At 38.1% G+C, this 23,915-nt stretch overlaps 1 protein-coding gene across 1 annotated transcript in view; it reads left to right on the top strand.

Moving 5' to 3' along the window:
- LRRC2 (leucine rich repeat containing 2) overlaps positions 1-23,915 on the top strand; it is a 67,785-nt gene that overhangs the window by 38,874 nt on the left and 4,996 nt on the right. The window contains exons 5-6 of the mRNA XM_075488282.1: positions 1,151-1,287; positions 22,056-22,201. Coding sequence (XP_075344397.1) covers positions 1,151-1,287; positions 22,056-22,201 — 283 coding nt within the window. The remainder of the gene's footprint in view (positions 1-1,150; positions 1,288-22,055; positions 22,202-23,915) is intronic.

Below are 23,915 nucleotides of genomic sequence, written 5' to 3' on the forward strand. Positions count from 1 at the left end.
TATTGCAGCCTTTCAACGTATAAACTGGGCTTACGAGAAAGATGGAGAAAGACTTTTTACCAGGGCGTGTAGTGACAGCACAAGGGACAATGCTTTTAAACTGAAAGGGAGTAGATTTAGATTGGACATAAGGAAAAATTTTTTACTATGAGGGTGGTGAGACACTGGAACAGGTTTTCTAGAGAAGTAGTGGATACCTCGTCGTGGGAAGTGTTCAAAGTCAGGTTGGACAGGGCTTGGGACTAGATGATCTTTAAAGGTCCCTTCCAACCGAAACCATTTTGTGATTGAGTGATTCTGTGATTTTATGATTGTCCATGTAATACAACAGCACAGCTGTCCATAAAATGTTCTCATTTAGTTATGCATGTATGTAAGGATTGCTTTGCTAACACATCAGCTATTTGATACATTCAAATTCCTTACTTCCTTCCCCTTTGACTATGTCACAGTATAATTTGCATTTTTTCAGTAGAATACATTTTGCATTTTAATGATGTTTCTAAACCTGTTTTTACTGAAGATTATGTAATGGTATAAATCCAAGAGACAGAAAATACAGTGTGACTAAATGCAGCCTAGAATATTATAAGGGCCTTAAAATTAAGCCGACAAGGATGATAAATTTCAATAAAGAAAATAATGAAACAAATGCACACATCCATTATCTTTTATAATCAAAAGTATGCAATTCTGGATACCAAAGACAGAATTCTTGATGTAGTAAGTTTAGTAGGAGTGATTGTTCCCAATGAACAAGTTCTATAAAAAATGCTAAGACGTTTTTCAGTTAGCAGGCAAGTATTCTAAAGTGGCCAAATCAAAAGCCAACTTCTCTAGTTTAAACTGAGGTCAATAGGTGTCATCCCTGGTAGAATCAAGATCTTTGCAAGTCTTTGTTGCCTCCTTTCAAACTCTTGCCAAAACCATGGCTGATTAAGGGAATTCTACAGAAGTGCAAAACAGCACTATTGCCCCCATCCTCACCCCATGTTAGTGACCACTGCAGAAAATATTTATTAATCTCTTACTCATCATCACATTAAGGAATTTTTTTCTTTGCTAAACTAAGTATGCTTCTTATTTTTACTTTCTCCCTTCATGTTTTTTTTTTTTTAATGCACTGATTTTAATTATCTTTCCCTCACAGGTTGCTTAAAAAATCTCAAAGTGCTCAATGTGAGTTTCAATAATTTGAAGTCAGTCCCTCCAGAACTGGGTGATTGTGAGAATCTGGAAAAACTGGATTTGTCTGGAAATATGGAAATAACAGAGCTCCCATTTGAAGTAAGATAACAAACTATGTTTCTTCCATCTTTTTTATTTGGCTTATAAGGTATTTTATCACAGTCTTAAAATCTTTTCTTAACAGATTAAATCACATTCCTTGCAGTTTTTAGCAATAATGTTTTGGTAGTAGTATCACTGAAAACACCTTAGCAGCAGTTAAATGGGACCAAGCTTCTTTGTTTTGGTTTTCAAGTGACTAAATTTTGCTGGTATTTATTCTGATATATGAAGAAGGACATGATCCCAAAGGGGATTTGGCCAGTGGTGATAAGGAGAAGGCTGCAAATAGCTATTTTCTGTGAAAGTGAAGTGCATCTTGACAGTGAAATTCACATATTAACCTTCATTTGTTCCCAGTGTCTGTTTTCCTTTAAAAAGAGTATGGAGAGTTCTATAAACAACACTGCATGTTGCTATGAGCATAAATATCTGTCTGAAAGGGATATTACGTGTGAGGCATGGTATGAATATATAATAAAGACTGAGAAGAGGACTCCCAGGCATGCACAAACATTGTTTCTTGTGTTGGATGCATAACTGTTCCCTGCCACAGCTGCTCTGAGACTTATTGTTCATGGAGAAATGAAACCATTGGCTGGTACCTAACCACAGTTTCAGATGTCATCTGTATTTCTCAGGTTCTTAATATCCTGATTCCTGCAGGATGAGTGGGGGGACCTTTAGGGAGAAGTGTCTTTTTTATTTTTTATTTTTTTAATTCCTTTACTGATTACTACTTTTGCTCTAAACATCTGTTACTGGCAATTTACAGGCAATGTTGGAGTGGATTAAATTTATCTGAGATCTGGTTTGGCCATGCTTATGTTCTGTTCTGAGGAAATGCAAACAGTGATTAACTTTCCCCTCTGACTTTTCACTGTGAGGTAGTTTATCTGAAAAGAATTGTTAAAAAATGGTGTGAAGGAAACAGAAACAAAGGGTGAACATCAGCCTCACATCATAAGTGGGCACTGCGTAGAAATGCTAGCAACAGCACAAACAGCGCAGGTGTCCTTTCTCCTTCCTCTCCTACTCCTGCAGATAGCAAAGATAGGGGACAAATCACATAAAAATTAACTGGTAAAAAAGAACCATACTGGAATCAGAAAAAAACATATATCCTGAACAGGCAAAGGAATTAAATATAAGCATCTAGGAAAAGTGAGTATATTCAAACCTGTGGACTGGAACAGTGAATTTAGCCCCAGTCATTGGTGTGTTAAAATCAATAAGTACTTTCCCAATTGCTTCTAAAGGCCTTGTAGTGCAAAGGCTTACCCATGACTATGCCTTATGGGTAGCCTTGACATGTAAACCCAACTGTGCATGTAAGTCTTTCCAGAGCTGAGTCTTAAGAGACCAGTGTTTCTCTTGGAAAGCTCAAAAATGTTCCCTTCTGGCAGTCTCCTATTCAATGAGATTGAAAGCCACTAAAACTGAGTGTAGGCTACTGGGTAATGGTTCACTTACAATCTATGGAAAAAATTTGGAGCTGTGCAAATCACTTTATATAACAGCAAAAACTGGAAGCAACATCATGTCAGCATGGTCTAAAAGGTCAAAAAGAAAAATATTGGTATTGTCTATTGTGTTTCTTTGTTTCTCTGGAGGCCAGCACTTAATTTATACTTGCAGTGACCTGGGAGGTAGGCGACACAAACTCTTCTGATTTAGTTTATAAAATTAGTTTCCCAGAATCAACATTTCAAGGGCAGCTTTGGAAGCCAAAGATACAATTAAAGGAACGCTTTTGTCAAATGATTTAAAATGCTGCAAAGTGTCGGCCTTTCGTGTACTCAGTATGGCTGATGTTGTTCAGAGCAATTGCATCAGTATCCTTGCTAATGTAATAGGTGTCTGATATTTGGTTCTCAGATGGGCAAAAGGTGGTAGTCACTGGCAGGTAAATATTTAATTGAATTAGTCTGAACAGTCTAAAAAGAGAAACAAAAAGACACTGTGAAGTGTTGTGGTGGGCTAACCTTGGCTAATAGCCAAATGCTCACCCAGCTGCTCACTCCCTCCCCCTCCTCACCATGACGTTGGGAGAAAATAGCATAAGAAAGCTCATGGGTTGAGATAAAATACAGGGAGATTGTTTACCATTTACTATTGTGGCCGAAACAGACTGTATTTGGGGAAGATTAATTTGATATTTGCTAATATATATTTGGGTAGTGAGAAACAAAAACATTAAAACAACATCTTTCCTCCCCCCTCTCCCAAGGTTAGCTTCACTCCTTCAATCCAGATCCCTCTCCCAGCCCTGAGCAGTGCAGGGAGGCAGAGGGAGTTATAGCCAGTACACCGTGGTTTCTAGCTGCTTCTCCTTCCTCCTCACGCTTTTCCTCTGCTCCAGCATGTGGTCTCCATGAGCTGCACTTTCTTCAGGAATATCCATCTGCAGCAGCTTGGGTCTTCCACAAGCTGTGGTGTGGAGATCTTCTTCACCATGGAGCACCTCCTCCTCCTCTTGCTTGGACATTGGTGTTCCAACTGCGCTTTCTCAGTCTTTTTATTCTGTCCCCTTTTCTCTGGAGTTTTTTCTCTTTCTTAAATAAGTTTTTAGAGTGGCTCCACATATTTGGCTGAGGGGCTCATCTGTGTCCTGTGGTGAGTCCGTTAAAGCTGGCTGGAACTGTCTGTGTCCAGCATGGGGAAGCCCCTGGTCTCTTCCCACAGATGCCACCCTGCAGCCCCCACACTGCCAGCACCTTGCCATGGACACCCAATACAAGTATCTATGACCCAAGTTAGACAGATTAGATCAATTATTACCTAATACAATTGTTGCTAACATCTATTAATCCAGTGAAATGCTCGTAAGGGTTGGTCATCATTCCCTCCTGTGGTGTGAGTACTGGGAACTGGAGAGTGTAAATGAACAAGTACGTGCAAGCTCTGTTTTGATAGGTGAATGGGTTCCCTTTACAACATTAGGAAGAAAGAGAAAACTTGGTAACTGATACACAAAATAAGGTAGAGTGTTGCTAAAAATGTTTCCTGTTTATGATCTTTTAGGAAGTTCAAATTTTATTTGACTTTCAAATCCTTAAAAGTTTCTTCTGGGAAGGTTAAAGAAATGCATGAGAACAGGAACAGTATTCTTCAGTGTAAAACCTACCCAAAAGAAATAAAGGCAAACCTCAGCCCAGCAGGAATGATCACAGTCTAATTTTACCTTGGTTTTGTACATAGAATAATGGCCAGAGAGACACTGACAACATATACGAAAATGGATTCAAAGAGATTGATAACATGCCTGTAATTCAGTCAAGAATTTTTGACAGACCCATAAGGGTTTATGCGACCATCAGAACTCTGAGTCTGAATTACATCTTCAGTAATCAGTCTCCCTCTTCCCTTTCTATCAATTTTCTTTATGACAGGTGCAAAAAATAGAGAAGTCTTGAAGCTTTTAGTTTATTTGGTTATTTAGTTGTTTGTTTTCTTAGGAAAAGAGTTCAGTTTTTTTTTTTTTAATAGACACAAAATATTACATGATGAGCTAATTTAGGTGGAGAAATCTGAATGAAATCGACCATGTAACACATGACTGTAGTTGCTACCCAGAAGTGGTAGAGGGTGAACGTAGGTTATTACACAAAACTGTAGTGTCACCAAATAACCATTTTGAATTAAAGTTCCTAATTTGTGAAGACAGCTACCATATATGTGTATACATTTTTGCTGGCATATCTGTTGTTTCTGTGCCTGAATTTGTCAGTCAGCCACATAAGAAATTCACAGACTGTTATGATGTCTGTTAAGTCTGTTAATTTATTTTGTAAACAGGGAGACTTCAGGAAAGACAAGATGCTAAGCACCTTTATCTTGTACTACTTTTCAGGTAAACTACAGCTGTTGAGGAGGTTTCCAGCATGTATACTGACTATACTTCTTGCCTTTTTAATCTACGAATTTCATTTTCCCATGCAGCTGTTTTAAGCTGAGGTATGCTATGATTGACATGCTCTAGCACAAATGAAATCTTGTGGATCTTCATTCTCTGTTAATAGGTTCAATATCTGGTAGTCATACATCCACCTTTTTCAGTGTGTGGGGTAAACCCCTCCCTCCAAATCATAGCATTCTCCTTGGCCTAATGCAACTTGTTTCATGGAGTGGCTGTATCAGCCTACTAGGAACACGTATGTCCAATACCTGGACTTTTGTCAGTATTTCGATTTTGGTGTGCTTTGGACCCATGCCTTGAGTGACATGCCTCGTGCCATAGCATCAGGAGGCAAGCACACTGCCCACTTGTCTGTTCAGTTCTCATAGAAAGCTCTTTCCCTGTTTTCAAAGTCCACTTCCAGCACTCTGTAAGTTATCTCACTGAATCTTAAAATGAGGTAATCTGATGCTCCATTAAAAAAAATTGAGGGTGTGTACTCTCATCTTTTACTTTCTCAAGCCTTTGGATTTCATACCGTTCCATACTATGCCTAAGGAAGAGCAAACTGATTCAATGTCTACTTTTCAATTTATTTTTCTCTTTTCTACTGGTGGATGTCTAACATTTTTAGATTTTAAAAAGTTCCATTTAACTTCAATATTAGATTAGTATTAGTTGCAAAGTGAGTCCTTTGGCAGAAAACGTTTATGGATCTGCAGTTGAATTCAAATCTGTTTTGACCACATTTGTAAGTTAAGAATGCCCTTCTCTGCACATGAGATATAGATATATAAAAATATAAATTGAAATCAAATGTTAGAAAAGGCCACCTACATAGCATGACATTTATGCAGCCCGTTTGTAACAGATACTTCCAGACCTTGGTAACCAGGCTCAGCAGGGGAAGGTGCACTACGAAGTCTAGGGCACAATCTTCTCTGAGATGACATATAGCTGATAAGACTCCTCTGTGGAGATGAATTTGTTCCTCTAGCTAAGCTGCTGAGGCATGGCCTGTAAGTTATCCAGTCCCTCTCCTAGCATAGTGGGATGATACTGGGTACCATACTCTGTAGCTGCAGAGAGAAGAGGAAGGATGGATGGATTTATTTCTAAATTTCTTGTACCTTTTGTGTGTGAATTTAAGAATTAGCATGATGTTAGTATTTGTATTTTAACTGTTGGATAGAGTTCCTATTGCTATTTTCATACATGTTATGCAACTATTTTTTTTTCTAGGAACAAAAACAGTATTATAAATAACGTGTTTTCTGATATAGGTTTATAGAAAAACTGCTCTGACCTTGTTTTGAGGTGCGCTTCCTTCAGAAAGTATTGCTTTCTACAGTCATTTACTGAATTACCCAATTAACGTTTCCTGTGCATGGCAGAATACCTGCTTTGTGCTGATATTTCAGAGAAACAGCTTTGCTGTCTTGAAGGACCATTTCTTCTTCCATACTACAAAATCCTACTAATAATCCTACAACAGCCAAGAGTATCTATAGATGTGACCTGAAGGAACTTTAATGAGAAGAGAGGGAAGATGAAGAAATTCTCATTTCCTCCATCTGTACCATCTGGTGTGGCACATGCTGTCAGTCACAGCACAGGCAAGTCACTCCACACTACCAGCAGCAAGACAGAAATGCTTACAGATAGATGTTCTGATACTGAAAATAAATTAAAAAGGGGCTTTGCAAAATTATTCTGCTTTGAACAGTGTTCAATACCACATCTGAGCAGTCCCAGCAAGCGATCTGAAAAGTTTTCTGTATCCTTTGTGAGGTCTGGGTAGTGCAAAGTGAAGGAATGAGACAGAGGCTGTTACAGCATATGAATACTTTGTCAAAGAAAGAGCATATGTATGTATGCCTGCATTTCCATGTCAAACCTGTATAAACTGATCTTTGAAGTTCCGAGAAATGGCAAAGTTATGCTTTCTGGCTGTTTTAGCACATGGTATTTTCAACAGATCAAATAAAATCATGTTCTGTATTTCTGATGCATAGAAGGTTTCAGTTAAGTCTTGATATAAGCAAGTACAGACTTGGGGAACTTTCAAAATCATAGAATCATAGAATAATTTGGGTTGGAAGGGACCTTTATAGGTCATCTGGTCCAACCGTCCTGCAACGAGCAGGGACATCTTCAACTACATAAGGTTGCTCAGACCCCCATCCAACCTGACCTTGAAAGTTTCCAGGGATGGGACACCTACCACCTCTCTGGGCAACCTGTTCCAGTGTTTCACCACCCTCACCGTAAAAAATTTCTTCCTTATATTTGGTCTGAATCTACCCTCTTTTAGTTTAAAACAATTACCCCTTGACCTATCACAACAGGACCTACTAAGTCTGTCCCCATCTTTCTTATAAGCCCCCTTTAAGTATTGAAAGGCTGCAGTAAGGTCTTCCAGGAGCCTTCCCTTCTCCAGGCTGAACAACCCCAACTCTCTCAGCCTTTCTTCATAGGAGAGGTGTTTCATCCCTTTGATGATTTTTGTGGCCCTCCTCTGGACCTGCTTGAATGTCCATGTCTTTCCTGTGCTGAGGGCTCCAGAACTGGATGCAGTATTCCAGGTTGGGTCTCACCAGGGCAGAGTAGAGGGGCAGAATCACCTCCCTCCACCTGCTGGCCACAGTTCTGGTGCAGCCCAGGATATGGGCTGTGAGTGCACATTGCCAGCTCATGTCCAGTGTTTCATCCACCAGCACCCTCACACATTTCTCCGCAGGGCTGCTCTCAATCCCTTTGTTCCCCAGCCTGTATTGACACCAGGGATTGCTCTGACCCAGGTGCAGGACCTTGCAGTTGGCCTTGTTGAACCTCATGAGGTTCACATGGGCCCACTTCTCCAGCTTGTCCAGGTGCCTCTGGATGGCATCCCATCCCTCAGGCATGTCAACCATACCACTCAACTTGGTGTCATCTGCAAATTTGCTGAGGGTGCACTCGATCCCACTGTCTATATGTCATCATGATAAAGATATTAAAAAGTTCTGGTCCCAATATGGTCCCCTGAGGGACACCATTCATCAGTGATCTCCATCTGGACATCGAGCTCTTGACTGCTACCCTCTGGATGTGATCATCCAGCCAATTCCTTATCCACCGAACAGTCCATCCATCAAATCCATATCTCTCCAGTTTAGAGAGAAGGATATTGTGGGGGATCGTGTCAAAGGCCTTACAGAAGTCCAGATGGATGATATCCGTAGCTCTTCCCTTGTCCACTGATGTAGTCACTCCGTCACAGAAGGCCACTAGGTTGGTCAGGCAACATTTGCCCTTGGTAAAGCCGTGCTGGCTGTCTTGAATCACCTCCCTGTCCTCCATGTGCCATAGCATGGCTTCTAGGAGGATCTGTTCCATGATCTTCCCAGGCACAGAGGTGAGGCTGACAGGTCGGTAGTTTCCAGGGTCCTCCTGTCTACCCTTTTTAAAAATGGTTCCAATGTTTCCTTTTTTCCAGTCACCGAGGACTTCACCTGACTGCCATGACTCTTCAAATATCATGGAGAGTGGCTTGGCAACTACATCAGCCAGTTCCCTCAAGACTCTGGGATGCGTCTTGTGAGGTCTCATAAATTTATGTATGTTCAGGTGGTCACGAACCTGATCTTCTTTTACAGTGGGAGGGGCTTTTCTCCCCCGGTCCCTGCCTTGAGGTCCATCCACTCAAGAGGTGTGGGAAGAGAGGTTGCCAGTGAAGCCTGAGGCAAAAAGGTTGTTGAGTACCTCAGTCTTCTCCTCGTCCATAGTTACCAATTTGCCAGTTGTGTTCATCAGGGGGGATATACTTTCTTTGACCTTCCTTTTCCAGCTGACATACCTATAGAAACATTTCTTATTATTCTTTGCATGCCTTGCCAAGTTCAGCCTTGGCCTTCCTGACCCCATCCCTACACAACTGGGCAGCGTCCCTATACTCTTCCCAGGATACCTGTCCCTGCTTCCACTGCCTGTGCATTTCCTTCTTGCCCTTTAGTTTGACCAGCAGGTCTCAACTCATCCATACCAGTCTCTTGCCTTCCTTTCCTGATTTCTTACACCTGGGGATTAAGAGCTCTTGTGCTCTCTGGAAAGCATCCTTAAAGATCTGCCAGCTCTGTTCTGCTCCCCTGTCCCTGAGGGCAGTTACCCAGGGGGTCCTATTGACTAACTCCTTGAAGAGCTGGAAGTTTGCTTTCCTAAAATTCAGGGTCCTGACTTTACTCTTTGCCCGACCCATACCCCTCAGGACTGTGAACTCCACCAGTGCATGATCACTGCAGCCCAGGCTGCTTCCAATCTTGATGTCACCAAGTAGCTCACTTGCATTGGTGACCAACAGGTCCAGTAATGCATTGCCTCTGGTAAGTCTGTCTAGAGTTACAGGAGTTATAACTGGTGCCATTTCTCTGCTTTATTTACTTGAAAAATATAATTATAATTAGTTGTCTTTTGCATCTTTCAACAATGCTGACATGTGTGACCCCAAAAAGAAAAGCTGGTGTGATTAGATTCATTAAGAACTAACATTAGTCTCCTAAGGTTTTCAAACACAGCAGTATCCAGAACAGACATAAATAACTTTTTATACATCAATACAATTTCAAAAGATATTTTAAAACTGAGGTTTAACAGCTGGAAAGTTTTCAGTCTCTTTTGGTGTGGTTCTGTTTCTCTGACCAGTCCTATTCAGCAAAGGAAAACATTTAGCAGGAAAAGCACCAGCTGTATGCAAGTGTGGGGAAACTTCAAACAAGTCCCCACTGGACATTCCATGTAAGTTCTTGTCTTTATGACCCGTGACTCACACCTCTCAAAGCCATACCCTGGTTATGCAAGCAGGACACCAGCAGTCTCACTACAAATGTAAAAATGACAGGTTGTTTTACCAGCACATTATTCTTCAAAGCTGTAAACTTCCAAAACCATTTCTTTCCCTTGCCATTTTTTTAATGTGTGTGACAATTATACAATGAAAAACACAATCGGGGGATGTATAGGACATGAATTTCCCAGGGGTTTCACTATCCAGTCAGACACCGGAGGAATTCGCCCTTAACTCCTTCCTCTCTCATTCAATGGGATTACAAAGGACCTGTAAAATCTTCACATTTGTAGAATTTTTAGAAAGTTACAAAGGAGTCATGTATTGGATTTGTTAAAAACTGAATTTTATTTGTGTGGGTTTTTTAGGACCACAAAGCATAGAGGAGTGGTGTAATAAAGGGCTTAACTTGGTACTGGGAAGCCAACAGCATTAAGCCAACCTTTGGTGATATTCTTCATTTTAAATCACTGGCAAAAGTCCAGTTGACTTTAATTGGACCAGCATTTCTGTGCATACATCTGGCAGCCTCAGAAATGTTTTTCCAATTGCTTGGCTTGGGTGCATTTCTGTTAGATAGGATTTCATCTTGCACTTCTTTGCTCAGTGCCTGTATTATCTTCAAAATTGCTTAATGCTCATGACGAGTTGCTTTCCGATACAGTTGGCCAAAGTGCTGTCAATCCACGCAAAGCGACAGCTGCTTTATGGAACTGGTATAAGATGTAACATCAAACATTAGCAGGAGGGGTGTGAAACCCAAAAGAGCAGGTGCAAAGGTGTTAGGTGTCAGAGGAGATTCATGGAGGCCTTACTGCCACAGGAGCTCTCATAAATGTTTTTAAAGACAAGGGGCTAAAGAAGGGCATGGGTCTATGTTAGGAAACAAGATTATGCGGTTAGGCACAGAAAGTGTGTCGGTTGATCCTGTTCTTGACACTGTGCTTCCAAAGCCTACTAATTAATACAGCATCACTTCAAAACCACTCCACTATCAGAGCAAGTCAGCAGCTAATAATAACAGCCCACTTCATTGGAGAACCGACCCATGCCTACCTCTATTCTGTGGTGCCAGTGACCTTTCCTTTACCTTTCACATGAGTTCAATAAAAGCAAAATCACCTTTCACAGTCTGAAATTTTTTTATAGTAGGGAATGACAGAGAAGTCGTTTTACAGCATAAGAGAAGACTTAACAATGAGCAAAGGGGCATAATGTGAACGCTACAACATGGCTATGTTGTTACAAAAAGCATGAATCTAATTGTAAAACGATTCAGTAGTAGGAAAGAGTATTTAGTACTGTTCCAGCTCTGCTTTCAAAATCTCATTGAGTCCAATAGCAAAATAGGCTTTCAAAATCCTGATTATGTATCCTCCATTCATCAGTGAGATAATCTGAGGCAGATTTTATATAACTACTGAATAGAAGCAGAGAGGAGAACAAATACATAGCACTATCACATTTGCATATTTTAACTTAAAGAAAAATGTCTCTGGTGTCCATATACATGGATTGATGAGAGTCAGAAGGGAGTTGTAGGGAGAGAAAAGCATGTTATCTGTTATTCCATAAAGTGCAGCTAATGAGATGTATTATTTATTCTGTAAGAAGAATAAAGTTGGAGAGTCTAACTGAAGTTAATGCATTTAATTTATTACTGAATACATTCCTATGAGTTGTTAACTAATTATAGGTAGTTACATGATTGATCAACTCTTCACAGCTGTAAACAACACTTGGTTAGGCTGACTGTGATTTTTATTCATCATCATTGATCAGTGGGAAAGGCATAAAGACAAGAGCCAGCCCTATCAGTTGAAAGCAGATATCATCCTATTTTTTTGTCTCATATAGAGCTCGGTCAGGTAAGATCTCTGCTCTACTAGTGCTGGGCAAAAGAGTGTAGAATTATACCCAATGTGAAATGGAAGTCATGCTGAAGATGCAAGGGAATTCAATGGAGGATATGGCCCAGTGATTCCTGCTTTTCTTATTGAAAAGATTCCAGCCCACAAACCTGGGCCTCTGGCATGCTTCTGAACTGCAGTGCAAAGCATGATGAGTTTCAGGTTAAGAAATTAATGGCTGGAAAACTCAGAACAAATATAAAAAAAGAGGCGTTTCTTCACCTGCTGTTTAGACTATCCATCTAATTCACTATTGTGGCTTGTCATAGAGCTGGTTACTACTGATGGAGTTTAGAAGGAAGTGGGTAATTTTAAGAACAATGAAAACACAAGTTACAAAGGTTATGGTAAGGTTAAAGTAACTTTATGCTTTATGGTGTAAACACAGATTTGCGGGAATAAGGTTTCCCAGACCTCCCTTATCTTTTACTTTGCAAAATTGATCCTGGTAATTTTTTTCTTCCTATCTATTTTTTAATTGACATGTGGTTTATTTGCTTCGCCATCACCTGCGTTACTCTAGCCACATCAGCCAATTGCTTTCTGGACTAATCTGAGGTGATACTGTTAATCCCAGTCTGCTAAATTCCTTGACCCCAAACTTGAGACTCCACATACCAGTTTACGTGGGCAGTGTGGATGCTGGGTATTTGTTATATATACTTATATATATATACAAGCCAATACTTGCTTGTATGTATAGTTTGTGTGAAGAACGTGCATGACTATTTGATAGAACTTCTTCTGACTGTGTCTGGTTATATGACACATGATTATATGGCTATACGACTGGGGAGAGTATGCACCACTAGACTGCTGCTGAGGGCTATGACTCCTAGCTTCAATTCTGTCAGGTGGCGTACGCTGGGCTGCCAAGCTGTCTTGAGGCTGCTGTTTTGTCTCATCTTGAAATACAGAGCTGGTCAGTTAAAAGTCGTGTCAGACCTGTGTGATCATGGTGGCAGAGGGGCTGCAATGAATTAGAAGATACGCGTGTCAGGATCACAAGTGAGCATCACCATTTCATGATTTGCTGTTCTTCTTTTCCGCCTTTGTTGCTAGTGTTTGGGGGGGTTTTTTGTTTGTTTTTTGGTTGGTGTTTTTACTTTTTTGGTTACGGAGATGTTAAGAAGAGGCCAGGTTACCCCAAACTGCTTTTAATATACTTGAAATATTTTTCATTCTCAGAAGCTGGCTCCAAGTCTTCAGGTTACTAATACAAAATGCTCTTTGAAATGCTGGTTAGAGGCAATAAAAAGGTTGACTAGACTCAATGATGCTTCAGAATTGTAGAATACTGGAGTGCATTTTTTTAAAAAAGGGAAGAAATGAGGAGATTATAAAAAATATAGAGCATCTTATATCTCCACTAATTTCATTACCATAATCAAAGAAAGTCTTGATAGGTGCCTGGGATTTTTCATAATACATACCTGGAGTGGTCCTTAGTATCTCAAGACTAGAAATAGGGAAACCTGTATTATACTTCCTCTGACCTATTTTTTGGCCTTGGTAAGTGACTTCTTGCCACTGTGTTTCCGTTCGCTTTCTCCTATTTACTTGTCATGGCTATTAATGATATTCAAACTGCACAGTAGAGATCTCTCAACATGTGTTTTTACAGCATGGTATTACAGAGCTTTATTTGCAATTCTACGTGCTCTGGTAATAATGATGCTAGTCTTATAATACACTGCTGAGTTGCAGATCTGCTTTCCAAAGAAGTCAACTTTCAGCAGTTTTCACCTTTGAAATCTCAATAAGCAAGCTGAATACAGAGTGTTCAGTATTATTCTGTAGAACATCAGTGAGGTGTTTGTGCCATATTCTGAGGTTGAAAAAATCTGAACTGTGCTTGTTTGAACTGTGACATAGAAATAGAGGTTTTCATTATTTGTGTAAATGTCAGCTTCCTCTGAATTCTGCAAAGGTCTTAAACTGAAAAACATGCTGCAAATCCTATAGCCTAATTGTGTAGAAGTTTCATTTTATTGGGAAATGCAATGCTTTTTGGTTATGTTGCTCTTGCACTGTGAAAGAAGACGGCACCATGAATTTACCATTTCTTGCTCAACTGTTCTAATCTTTACAGTCTTTCCTAATCTTGATTTAGGTCTTTCAGAACTACTGCAAAACAAAAAATCAGCAAAAATAATAAAGTCTTTCCATTCTGTTAATGACTGTTGCTCATCTCTGAATCCCATCTGTTGTATTTTTCCTTGAGAAAAACTGACAAGAATTACGGTGTTTTGTATGTAGGTGTACAATTGTTTTATTTAGTGGCAAGTAATTTTGGGGTTAATTATTGTATATCACATTACATATCTATCCAACTATTTATTTGCTTTTTTGACCACTAGTGCATATTGAACACCAGACTTTCACTGAGTTATATACAGTTACCTTTTTCATCTTTCCATCTTTTCCCAGGTTTCAGTCAATTTAAGAAATGTGTGTAGTTCACTGTTCTTGTATTAGCTTGTATTTCTCCATATTAGATTTTATTTGCAGTTGTGAAAATCTTGACAGTTTTAGATGCATGCTGTTAATAATAAATGTTACTCCTTCTAAGTATATGTTCAGTAGTCATAGTTTCCTTTGTTATATTCATGTTTTTATATGTTCAAAGCATTACATAGGTATTTATAAAATGTCATGTTCACAGAAAATATTATCTGGCATTGCACATGATATACACAAATATGCAGAAGTTTTCTGTTGTTTACTATTGAAAAATTACTGGGGGAATATATGTCTCCGGCACCGATATGTAGCTAAGCAAAAATAAGTTGCTTGGACACAATGTGAAAGGGACTGGGTAGTAAAACACTTGTTTGGAAGCTGCTTATTTTGATCTAGGACATAGAAGAAAAAGTGTAAAATGTATCTGAGCTTATACTGTTTCAGCACCATGAAACCTGATTCTACACAATTTATCTTCTGAATAACTACGCTGGGACAGGCCAGATGACTGATTTTATTAGACATCTTTTCCTTGCTCTTTAAGAGACACAGGATAAAATGTAGCAATCCAAGGAGCCTTACGGTCCAAGCCTTCAGTTCTATTTGTGCCTACCTCTTCCTGAAGTACTCTGAGTTGATGGAAGAGCTCCTGACATAACTTAGACGAAGAAGCTTGCCTGAAATATAGGAACCTCTTGGCTACACTGGGGACCTGGCCAGATATTTTCTATGCAGGCATTTTTTGTTTTGTTTTGTTTTTTTAAAAGACATTTTCAACAAGTCCTTCATTAGTTTATAAAGGAAAAAAAAAGAAAGAAAAGAAAATTTAAAGAATTTCCAGTAAAAAATGATGAGGTTTGCAGGCTTGCAATGTTCTCATCCATGAGGCAGTACCAAAAATCGTATGGCTGGGTGGTATTACTGGAGGGCTGCAATGTGTCCAGTGCCTGCGCCAGGTTTCTGTAAATTCCACGTCAAGGGAATTCTTCCTGTAAAATGAGTCTTGAAAGCCCAGATTCATTACAAGCTTTCATAAGTAAGTATATTAATAAATATTCAGTTATATTTTTATTAGCAGACACTTAATAATAATAGTAATAATTTAATACCTTAAATTACTTGGATGCACCCAGGTTACTTGGACACAGCTTGAATGGAATAGTGCAAAATAGCAATGAAGCACTAAAAACCTCAAGAAGTCATAGCCTCATGCTCTTAATTGCACCAACAAGTTCTTAGAAAGTAGCCAAATGTCTATTTGTGCAAAAAACCCCCTGCCCACTGTGCATACAACTTATGTGCCATACCTCAGCTTTCTTGTCCAGGTCAGGAAAAGATCTCTCCCATATCTGAGTCTTTCTACTAATTTTAGCTATATTTCCAATTTTTACGTGTTTGTATCAGAGCAAGACATAAAGCCTCCTAGAAATATTGTCATAATATAGAGAGAAAATAAACCTTTGGGAAGAGGTGAACTCAAAATTTTTCCTGTTAGGTTTGTCACCACCTCAAAGAAAGTATATAGAAAACCCCTGCATGTATCCAAGAGCACTATGAAAAAAGAAAGAAGAGAAGGGAGAGAAAATTTGCTATAATCCTGGCAAGTCACGAAACTGTGAACTGTCATGTTCAATTGTTGATATTGTTCTCAATTCTAGGTTTGTGTACTATCAGTGTCATGTACACGTAGACTGGCATTAAAAGAAAATTAATTTTGATGATAGACATTTTGCAACAGTTTCCTCAACTAGATAAGGTCTAATTCCAGACCAGATATGTCACAGGGTGCAAAACAGACTTATCTCCATTGTGACTTTCCTGAATTTGGGGATTTTCTCTATGAAACTTCTGCTTCAAGAACAGATAAATCCAGTTCCAAGTTGCAGGGTTCTTGTGATTGGTAGCCAATTAGTGGTATTTGTCAAACTGCTCTGGTGCCCAGCACCACAGCAGGCAAGAATCTTGTGCATTTTAGTGAAGTTACTCTGTGCCAAGGCAAAAAGAAGTTCTACCATTTCTGTTTGTAAAGCAAAAAAACCATGGGCATGCTTATTCCTGGTATCATAGGAGGCAGCTCACAGATCACAAACCTTCTGACCTCCGCTGCTGAAGTCAGAATATCTTTTTCCCCTTAATATTCTGTCTTCCACTTACATTTATAAGCAAGCTGATTTCTGGCTGACATTCCATGAAAGTCTCGTTTCCAAGTTTATCAGGCTATATCTCTTCAATCTGGTGTTGAAAGCTGTTGTCATTGCCCAGCTCCAATATATATAAGGTGAAATGATTTCATCATCAGTCATCAAAATGGTGCTACTGTAATAGGCTAGAGCCATAGGGCCACATTCTTAGTTTCCCTCAAATGTTTTTCTCACATCATTTTTCTTATTATTTATTTTACTTCTGTCAATATTATGCTGTTACCTGCTTCTCTTCTACTGATATTTTCTCTTCAAATAACCTTGATATTTTTTCCTTTCAAGTGAATGGTTACTATTTTATCAATGTAAAACACAACCATCAGCCAGTGTGTTATAATTCTTTATTTTTGCTGTCATCTTTGTTTATAATACCTTTTTTGAGTTGCTACAGAATAAAATTTCCTTCTCTTTTGGGTGTTTTCCCCTTGCCCCACTTTGGCAAATAGTAATTTACTCTGGGTTTCAGAATGAGCTCAAACAAACATACTCAGTTTTTAAAATCAGAAGAGTAACTTCACAGGCTACAGTGTATTGTCATGGCAGAACAGGATCGTTGTATAAGTTTAAATCATAATTAAGATGGCACCATTTGAATAGTATCTCTTCAACTGCTGTTGCTTTTTGCAGCAGAAATGAAAAAAGTTTTGTGCTTTGTCTCTATTCTGTTGTGAAAGTGAGTAATTTTGGTCATCTCTTGGTGAAGGAACAGAGTGTATCTTAAAAGGGCCTTTTCATATATTCAAAGGACACTTCCTATCCAAACATTCTGGAGAGGTCAGTTAATGCCTGTATGTTACTGACATTGCTGCTTTACCTCTTCTAATGGTTTTAATTAAAACATTTGAAGAGTATGCACCCAAAATGAGCTACTGGATCCATTTAAGTTGATGAGAAACCTGTAACTGACTTTTGGTGGAGCCTAGTTTTCCCTTCTAATGTGTGTCCTGAATTTACAAGTTTTGGAGGTTTGAAGATGAAATGACTTTATGATGGCAAAGTTCAATAATATATGCAGACTGCATGTAGTTGAAGCAGTAATACTATGAATATTTAATGTAACTAATCAACATAAATTTATTTTTTGAGACAGCAGACTTGTTTTGGCTTCAGCCCAGAAAATCATTAGTCAGGTACTTAATTTCATGCACGTGACTCATCTATTGGCTTGGAACAACTCATATACTTAAATTTAAACACATGATCCACATTCTTAGGGATTTTAACTGTATGATGATAGTCCTGCTCTTATTGCTATTTGATTCTTCAGTCACCTGTGAATGATCAATACCCGACATTTTTGTGAATATTGCATATGCAGCCAGCTTCCTCATTCTTTGCAGACCTGATGGAAGGTTTGTGTATACAAAAAACTGCTCTAAGAAAAAGCAAAGTCTCTTTCTATGAACTTTTTATGCTTAGATCATCATAGCTACAATTACTCTAGTAGACTTTAAACATTAGGTGTTTGAATGATCATAGAATCATAGAATAGTTTAGGTTGGAAAAGACCTTTAAGATCATCAAGTCCAACCTAGCACTGCTCCAAAAATGAAAGGGGGATAATGTTAAACTTCCAAGTAAACAGTTTGGCATCAGTATGACAGCATCTGTTTGTGAATTAACTCTGCAAAAGATTTAGGATTTTAGCATTGCAAAATCAGAATAATGCTATTGGGTGGTGACTTGCTTCCACATACATTTTTTGGATTTAGCTTATCATGTCACCACCAAATGAACTGCTGTTTGAAGTCATGCATTTTTACACTTCAGAGGGTTTTGTCACAAAATATGTGAAGAAGTACCCTGTTACTAAGGGGTGGAGTTGACTGTTAAATGCCTTTGCCTCCTCAAGTTTAAGAGTCCAGTTTGGAAGTCTGATGGTGGACTAGGCTGTAAATATACAAGTATGCCTTCCTGAAAGGTATATTCTGCCTCTAAAGATGCTTGCACCCTGTGTCTTTAATTGGTGCTTTTCTCCAGGAATGTCAATGAGATTGTAGAAGAGATTACACTTACAGCTCTGTGAAAGAAAAGCTGGGGACTGGGGATTTGGTTTGAATGCATGAGATCTAAGTGGGCAACTGTGCAGTTTGCTCCTTTGTCATATATACCGTACTGCTTTCAGCAAGCTAATGAGATGCTAAGTGCCAATCTATGCGTTTTGGGAGACAACATATGTGAAAACTTGATCCTACTGAAGTGGTACAAATTTTCTTTGAATTCATTGAGTCTGAAATTTCTGGGCAAAAGCACATTTTGTAATGCATTGATAGACATTGCCAGGTTAATCCTTTGTATGTCTTGTCATACATTGACTTTGATGGGATGCTCTTTCTGTCACAGTGTTTACATGTAATTGAAAAATACAGTATTTTTGTGGTAAGGCTTGACATGACTTTACACCTTTTCATTTGTTGGTGCTAAGTAGTAGGCAACTCATGATAAACTTGCATGCAACCTTATCAGTATATCCCTTCTATGGTAAGAAGCAGAACAGAAATAAAAACACACTCATTAATCAAAAAACATGTTCAGCCCAGGACATGGTGTCCTTTTCTTTCAACTGAAGGTTTAACTGTCAGAGGGAAAGAGAAGCAGTGGAGTTCTACAATGTTATCTGGATTGTTTCTATGAACAAAATTATTAAGATGAGCAAAATGGGGCAGTTTGTCAAATAAAAATGACAGTAGTGATTAAACATAAGGACAACAATAAGTAGGTCCAGGTAACCAGACTGTCAAATATAGCTATTTTGTAAAATGGAACTTGCATAAAGCCTATATACTGATTGATTCAAAGTCACGATAGAGGAAAATAACAAAAATCAACATCAAGCAAAAATAAACTATAACATAAAAATGATAAGGGAGCCATGCCTGTTTGAAAACGAAGTGTTATAGTGTATAAGCAAAAATCCATCAGTCCTTCAAGAAGAAATAAAATACACAGGGTTTTCTTTAGAAAATATAATACATAGCTGTCATAATTTCCAATGCATCATATTTCATACATGTTTATTGGTAACATATCAGAGACAGATTAAATAAAAACTCCATTAGGTTTCAACATACTATAGAAAGAGGATAGGTTTTGTTAAATATTACCCTAAAAGAACAAGTACTGAGGGCTTGCAGCTTACACAGTATAATCATGGCTCCATATATTCCGTGGCATGCTGAACCAAACTTTATATCAAGAGAGTCCATGGCCTTATATTTTGTTGGTACATTTTTATGGGAGTACAAACTCCTGAAAAATGTAGGTTTTCATCTAATCAAGTATTAAAACAATCCATTTTCAATACTATATGAAAAATGGCAGAAACATCTCCGTTTATTAAAAAAAATACTGCTATATTAATGTTACTTTTAGTATTTAACACAATAACACACTTTCAGGAATACATATAAAACTAGTTGCTGCTGTTGAAGAAATATCATTTTACCACCTAGTGTTAATGTCACCTGTCATGCTGAAACAACTTGGTAACAGCATGTGAAAGCTAAACCTTTAGGAATGTGGGTGAACAGTGATGTCAGTTTATTTTAAAATAATCTGCTGAGAACTTTTTTGGGTAGCATTTAAGCCTGTGGGATATTGTTTTAATTCTGTGCCTGCTAAATTCCTTTTGGGGAGAGTTTGTTGAAAGAAATGTATCAGGAGTTTTAGCAAATTGTTCTGAGTGAGAGAAACTTGAAATATTTGGTTGGGACTTGGAATTGTGACAATAATTGGGAACCACAAAGTAAATGCAGTGTAAAGGTGGTGCCAATTATTTTCTCTATTTTCTCATTGCTGTGATCGAGAAGAGTCACTCTGCTTTCCTTGTTCAAAGGGAGGTTCTGTTTTGTTTGAAAAAAGATTCAGTATCTGGAAAATTTACAGTATAAGAGTGAATGTTCATTGCCAGTAGACAGTCCTCAAAATGACAAAATGGTTTGGAAGTGAGAAGTGTCAGAATAAAATGTGTGCTTGGCTGTTCTGAATCAGGAGTGAGACATTTCCATGGTAATGTCTCACCAAGGCTGTTTTAATGCCATGGTGGGCAGATTTCGAAATTACATCTTTGACTTGAGAAATTCTGAACCTCTATTATGTTTTTGAAAGGTAAACTTAATCGTGTAGTCATTTGTAATACGATAACTTCAGTAAATCTCCCTGAAAAGAGTTTCCCAGATTTTAAGGTCTGGCAGCAATATGAGGTTATATCTGGAAAAAAACAAAAAAAACCCCCAACAAAACAAAACCCCCACACCCCACAAACAAAAAAAAACACCGCCAAAAAATCCCAAACCAAACTGGCTCTGACAGAGCACCAAGCTATGAATGTGAGCATTTTAAATGGTAAGGGTCAAATCAAGTCTGGCAGTATTGCAGTAAGAAGATTCTTACTAAATAATGATAAAAAAATCCTTTTCAAGGATTCAGAATGTATTTTATTACTTTCTAATTTTTTTCATAATTTATGCTGTTGCTTGCATTTTGTGCACTTTGGAAGTGGAAAATATATTTGGTTTGGGGTTTTTGGTTCCTAATTATTTTCTACATTCTAAGAAACCTTCAGGCAAAGACCAATTAAAGTTTTTTGCTACTTTCTCTTCCTTATGAGGATCTATAGAGCTAGATTGTGATGGTGACATATGATTAGAAGCTCACAGACATAATCTCCATTCTAAAGTACTTTTTTTGGTTAACATTTATACTCCTTTGACATTCACTTTAGCTAGCTGCATGGTTTTACGAACACTGGTAGTGTGAATAATTGATTCAGCACACAGAGAGCTTTATTTAACACATTTATTTCTTTAACAGGTATATTTTACATTTGTAGTTAACCTTCATTGCACTAAAGGTTTATTACTTAAAAATGTAATTCCTTTGAAAAGTATTCAAATAAAAAGCTCTAGTGCACCTTATTATATATATAGTTTGCAGTATGGAAGATGTGTTTTTAAAGATCTTTGAAAAATATTGGACCAGATTTTCTGTTGGACTAAATTGGCAGTTTCATTTTCTAAGAGTGTCCTACTGATACACTCTCAGTGCATAACAGCATTATAGCAAAGGAAATCTATGTAGTTTTGATGGGAATTATAAAATCTCTGATTTTGAGAATGGTGACCTGGCATCTATTAATTATGAAAACTGTGTTTTGTTACTTCAGAGCTTAGTTCATATGTAACCTATGAAGGAACCAAGTCATTTTCTGAAACTGTAGGGTTTTTTAGAATGAAAATTTCATCCAATACCATGACAGTGTTACAAAGGTGATGAACACTTTGGAAGGTAGTTATTTCTGAAATTCTTTTTCCTATAAAATGATGACTAAGGGATAAGGCTGGCAAAAAGTTGAGTAAAAAAAAATGCAATTCTTATTTTTCTAAGTGCTTTGAGAGAAATAAGAATGTTTGATGAATGAAATGTCTTCTTCTATTTGCAAAATGTAACTAAAATAAAGCACCACTTCTTTCTAGCTGAGTAACCTGAAACAAGTCACAGTTGTGGACGTGTCAGCAAACAAGTTCCATTCTATTCCAATTTGTGTACTCCGGATGTCTAATTTGCAGTGGTTGGATATTAGCAGCAACAACCTGAAAGATCTCCCAGAAGACATTGACAGGTAGTTTATGTTTTAATTCATTGACAGGCTTGTGAACTATAAGCAAATCTAGAAAGTAACAAGCTTCCAAGGGACACCATTAATGAAAAATCACATGAAAAAATCACATTTGGAAATGCATCAGATAGTTTTGCATGTAAGCTTTACCATAATTATTGATGGACTAGGTCGGAGAACAGAAACTACATTTTTCTAGCTCATTGATAGCAGATTGCACAGTCAGTGCCTCTACTGTTCAGTTAGCTAATTACATTTTGTGCTACATTCAAGATAATTTGTCATTATATCCAGGCATTGTTATCTGGGAAGTTCATGGGGCATACTCTGCCCCAGTTCCAGCAAAGGGGACTCACCATTTGGAGTTGGCAGCAGCATCTCTCTGGAGGGTAAATGGGGTAGAGGGAAAGATGAACTACAGCATATTTAAGTTACTGAAAAAAACTGATAAACTTTGGCAGTAAAGCAAAAAAATATTGGTAAGATTAAAAAAAACACTGACAATCCTCCCCTCCTACTCTGAAGTATATATGCATGTGCACAGATATACTCACTCTCTCAATTTAGAGATCCACTAGAACTAGTTTTAAAAAAATCTTGCTGATCCCTTTAATGGGACTTACTAGCCTGAGAAAGCACTTTTCTTATCCCTAGGCCTATTTATTCACTCTGGAGTCCTGTTGTAACTTGGTTTACAAAACTTTACATAGTCATAAGTAAATCAAAACACATATTAACTAAAGTTTATTTAAAAAAGTATGGATTGTTTATTGATCTGGGAATAGAGATCCCTGAGGCAGAAGAAACTTCACAGAAAACTCATTCAGCCTTAACTTTTGCAAGACTTTGTTGCTGGGCAAAAAGACTTTTCTAGGACATTGTGTAATCACAGATTTCTCTGACAGCAGGGTTGAAAACTTAATTTGTATTAGTAATCCACATGCTCTAGCCATAACAGCATAAACCTGCTATTTTTTTCCAGGGGATCTGAGCAGAGTTTTGATTAACTTCAAAGAACTTCTAGGAGGATATTTTTATTTTATGGAAGGATACCCACTCAACTTACGCGTCATTTTTTCCCTGTAACCTATATATATTTCTCTATCTCCAAAATATTCCTTTTCTACATTTCTTCTTCTCCATTTGTACTGAGTTGCCAGCCTTGATGCTAAAGCATCATAATCAGACACCACAAAATAAAGTTTTCTTTGTTTGACTTTGGGTTTTGAATTTTGAGATCTCTTGGGCTGATGTGCATTCTGAAGACTAGAAAATGCCAGGATATTCCCCCTCCCCCTGGCCAGTAAACTGATACTCTTATTCAGACTCATGATTTCAATGCCTGCAGTGTTGAGGAACCTCAGTGAAGTCTGTGATTAAAAAAGATGAGTTGGCAGTAAACTGAAGCCTTACTTAATATCTTTCCCTGAATTCAAACAAACCATACGGGCCTGATAAGCAATAGCCTGCAACAGTGTTTTAGGAACGGACCCTTCCGGTCAAATGAGACAAGCTTGTTTCATCAGTTTGCTATGCTTTTCGTCTTCTATCTACTCCAAGGAATAAATGCTCAGCCACAAATTACTATTGCATTAGGAAAAGCCAGGGGAAATAAAGCAAAAGCCCAATGCCTTCCTCCACAAAACATTGTCATTAAATTGATTTCAGTGGGACAACTTGCAACAGCCATATGACCAGGAGCTTGTCTTTCTCTTGC

Source organism: Mycteria americana, chromosome Z (assembly GCF_035582795.1).
Source record: "Mycteria americana isolate JAX WOST 10 ecotype Jacksonville Zoo and Gardens chromosome Z, USCA_MyAme_1.0, whole genome shotgun sequence".
Lineage (NCBI taxonomy): Eukaryota > Metazoa > Chordata > Aves > Ciconiiformes > Ciconiidae > Mycteria > Mycteria americana.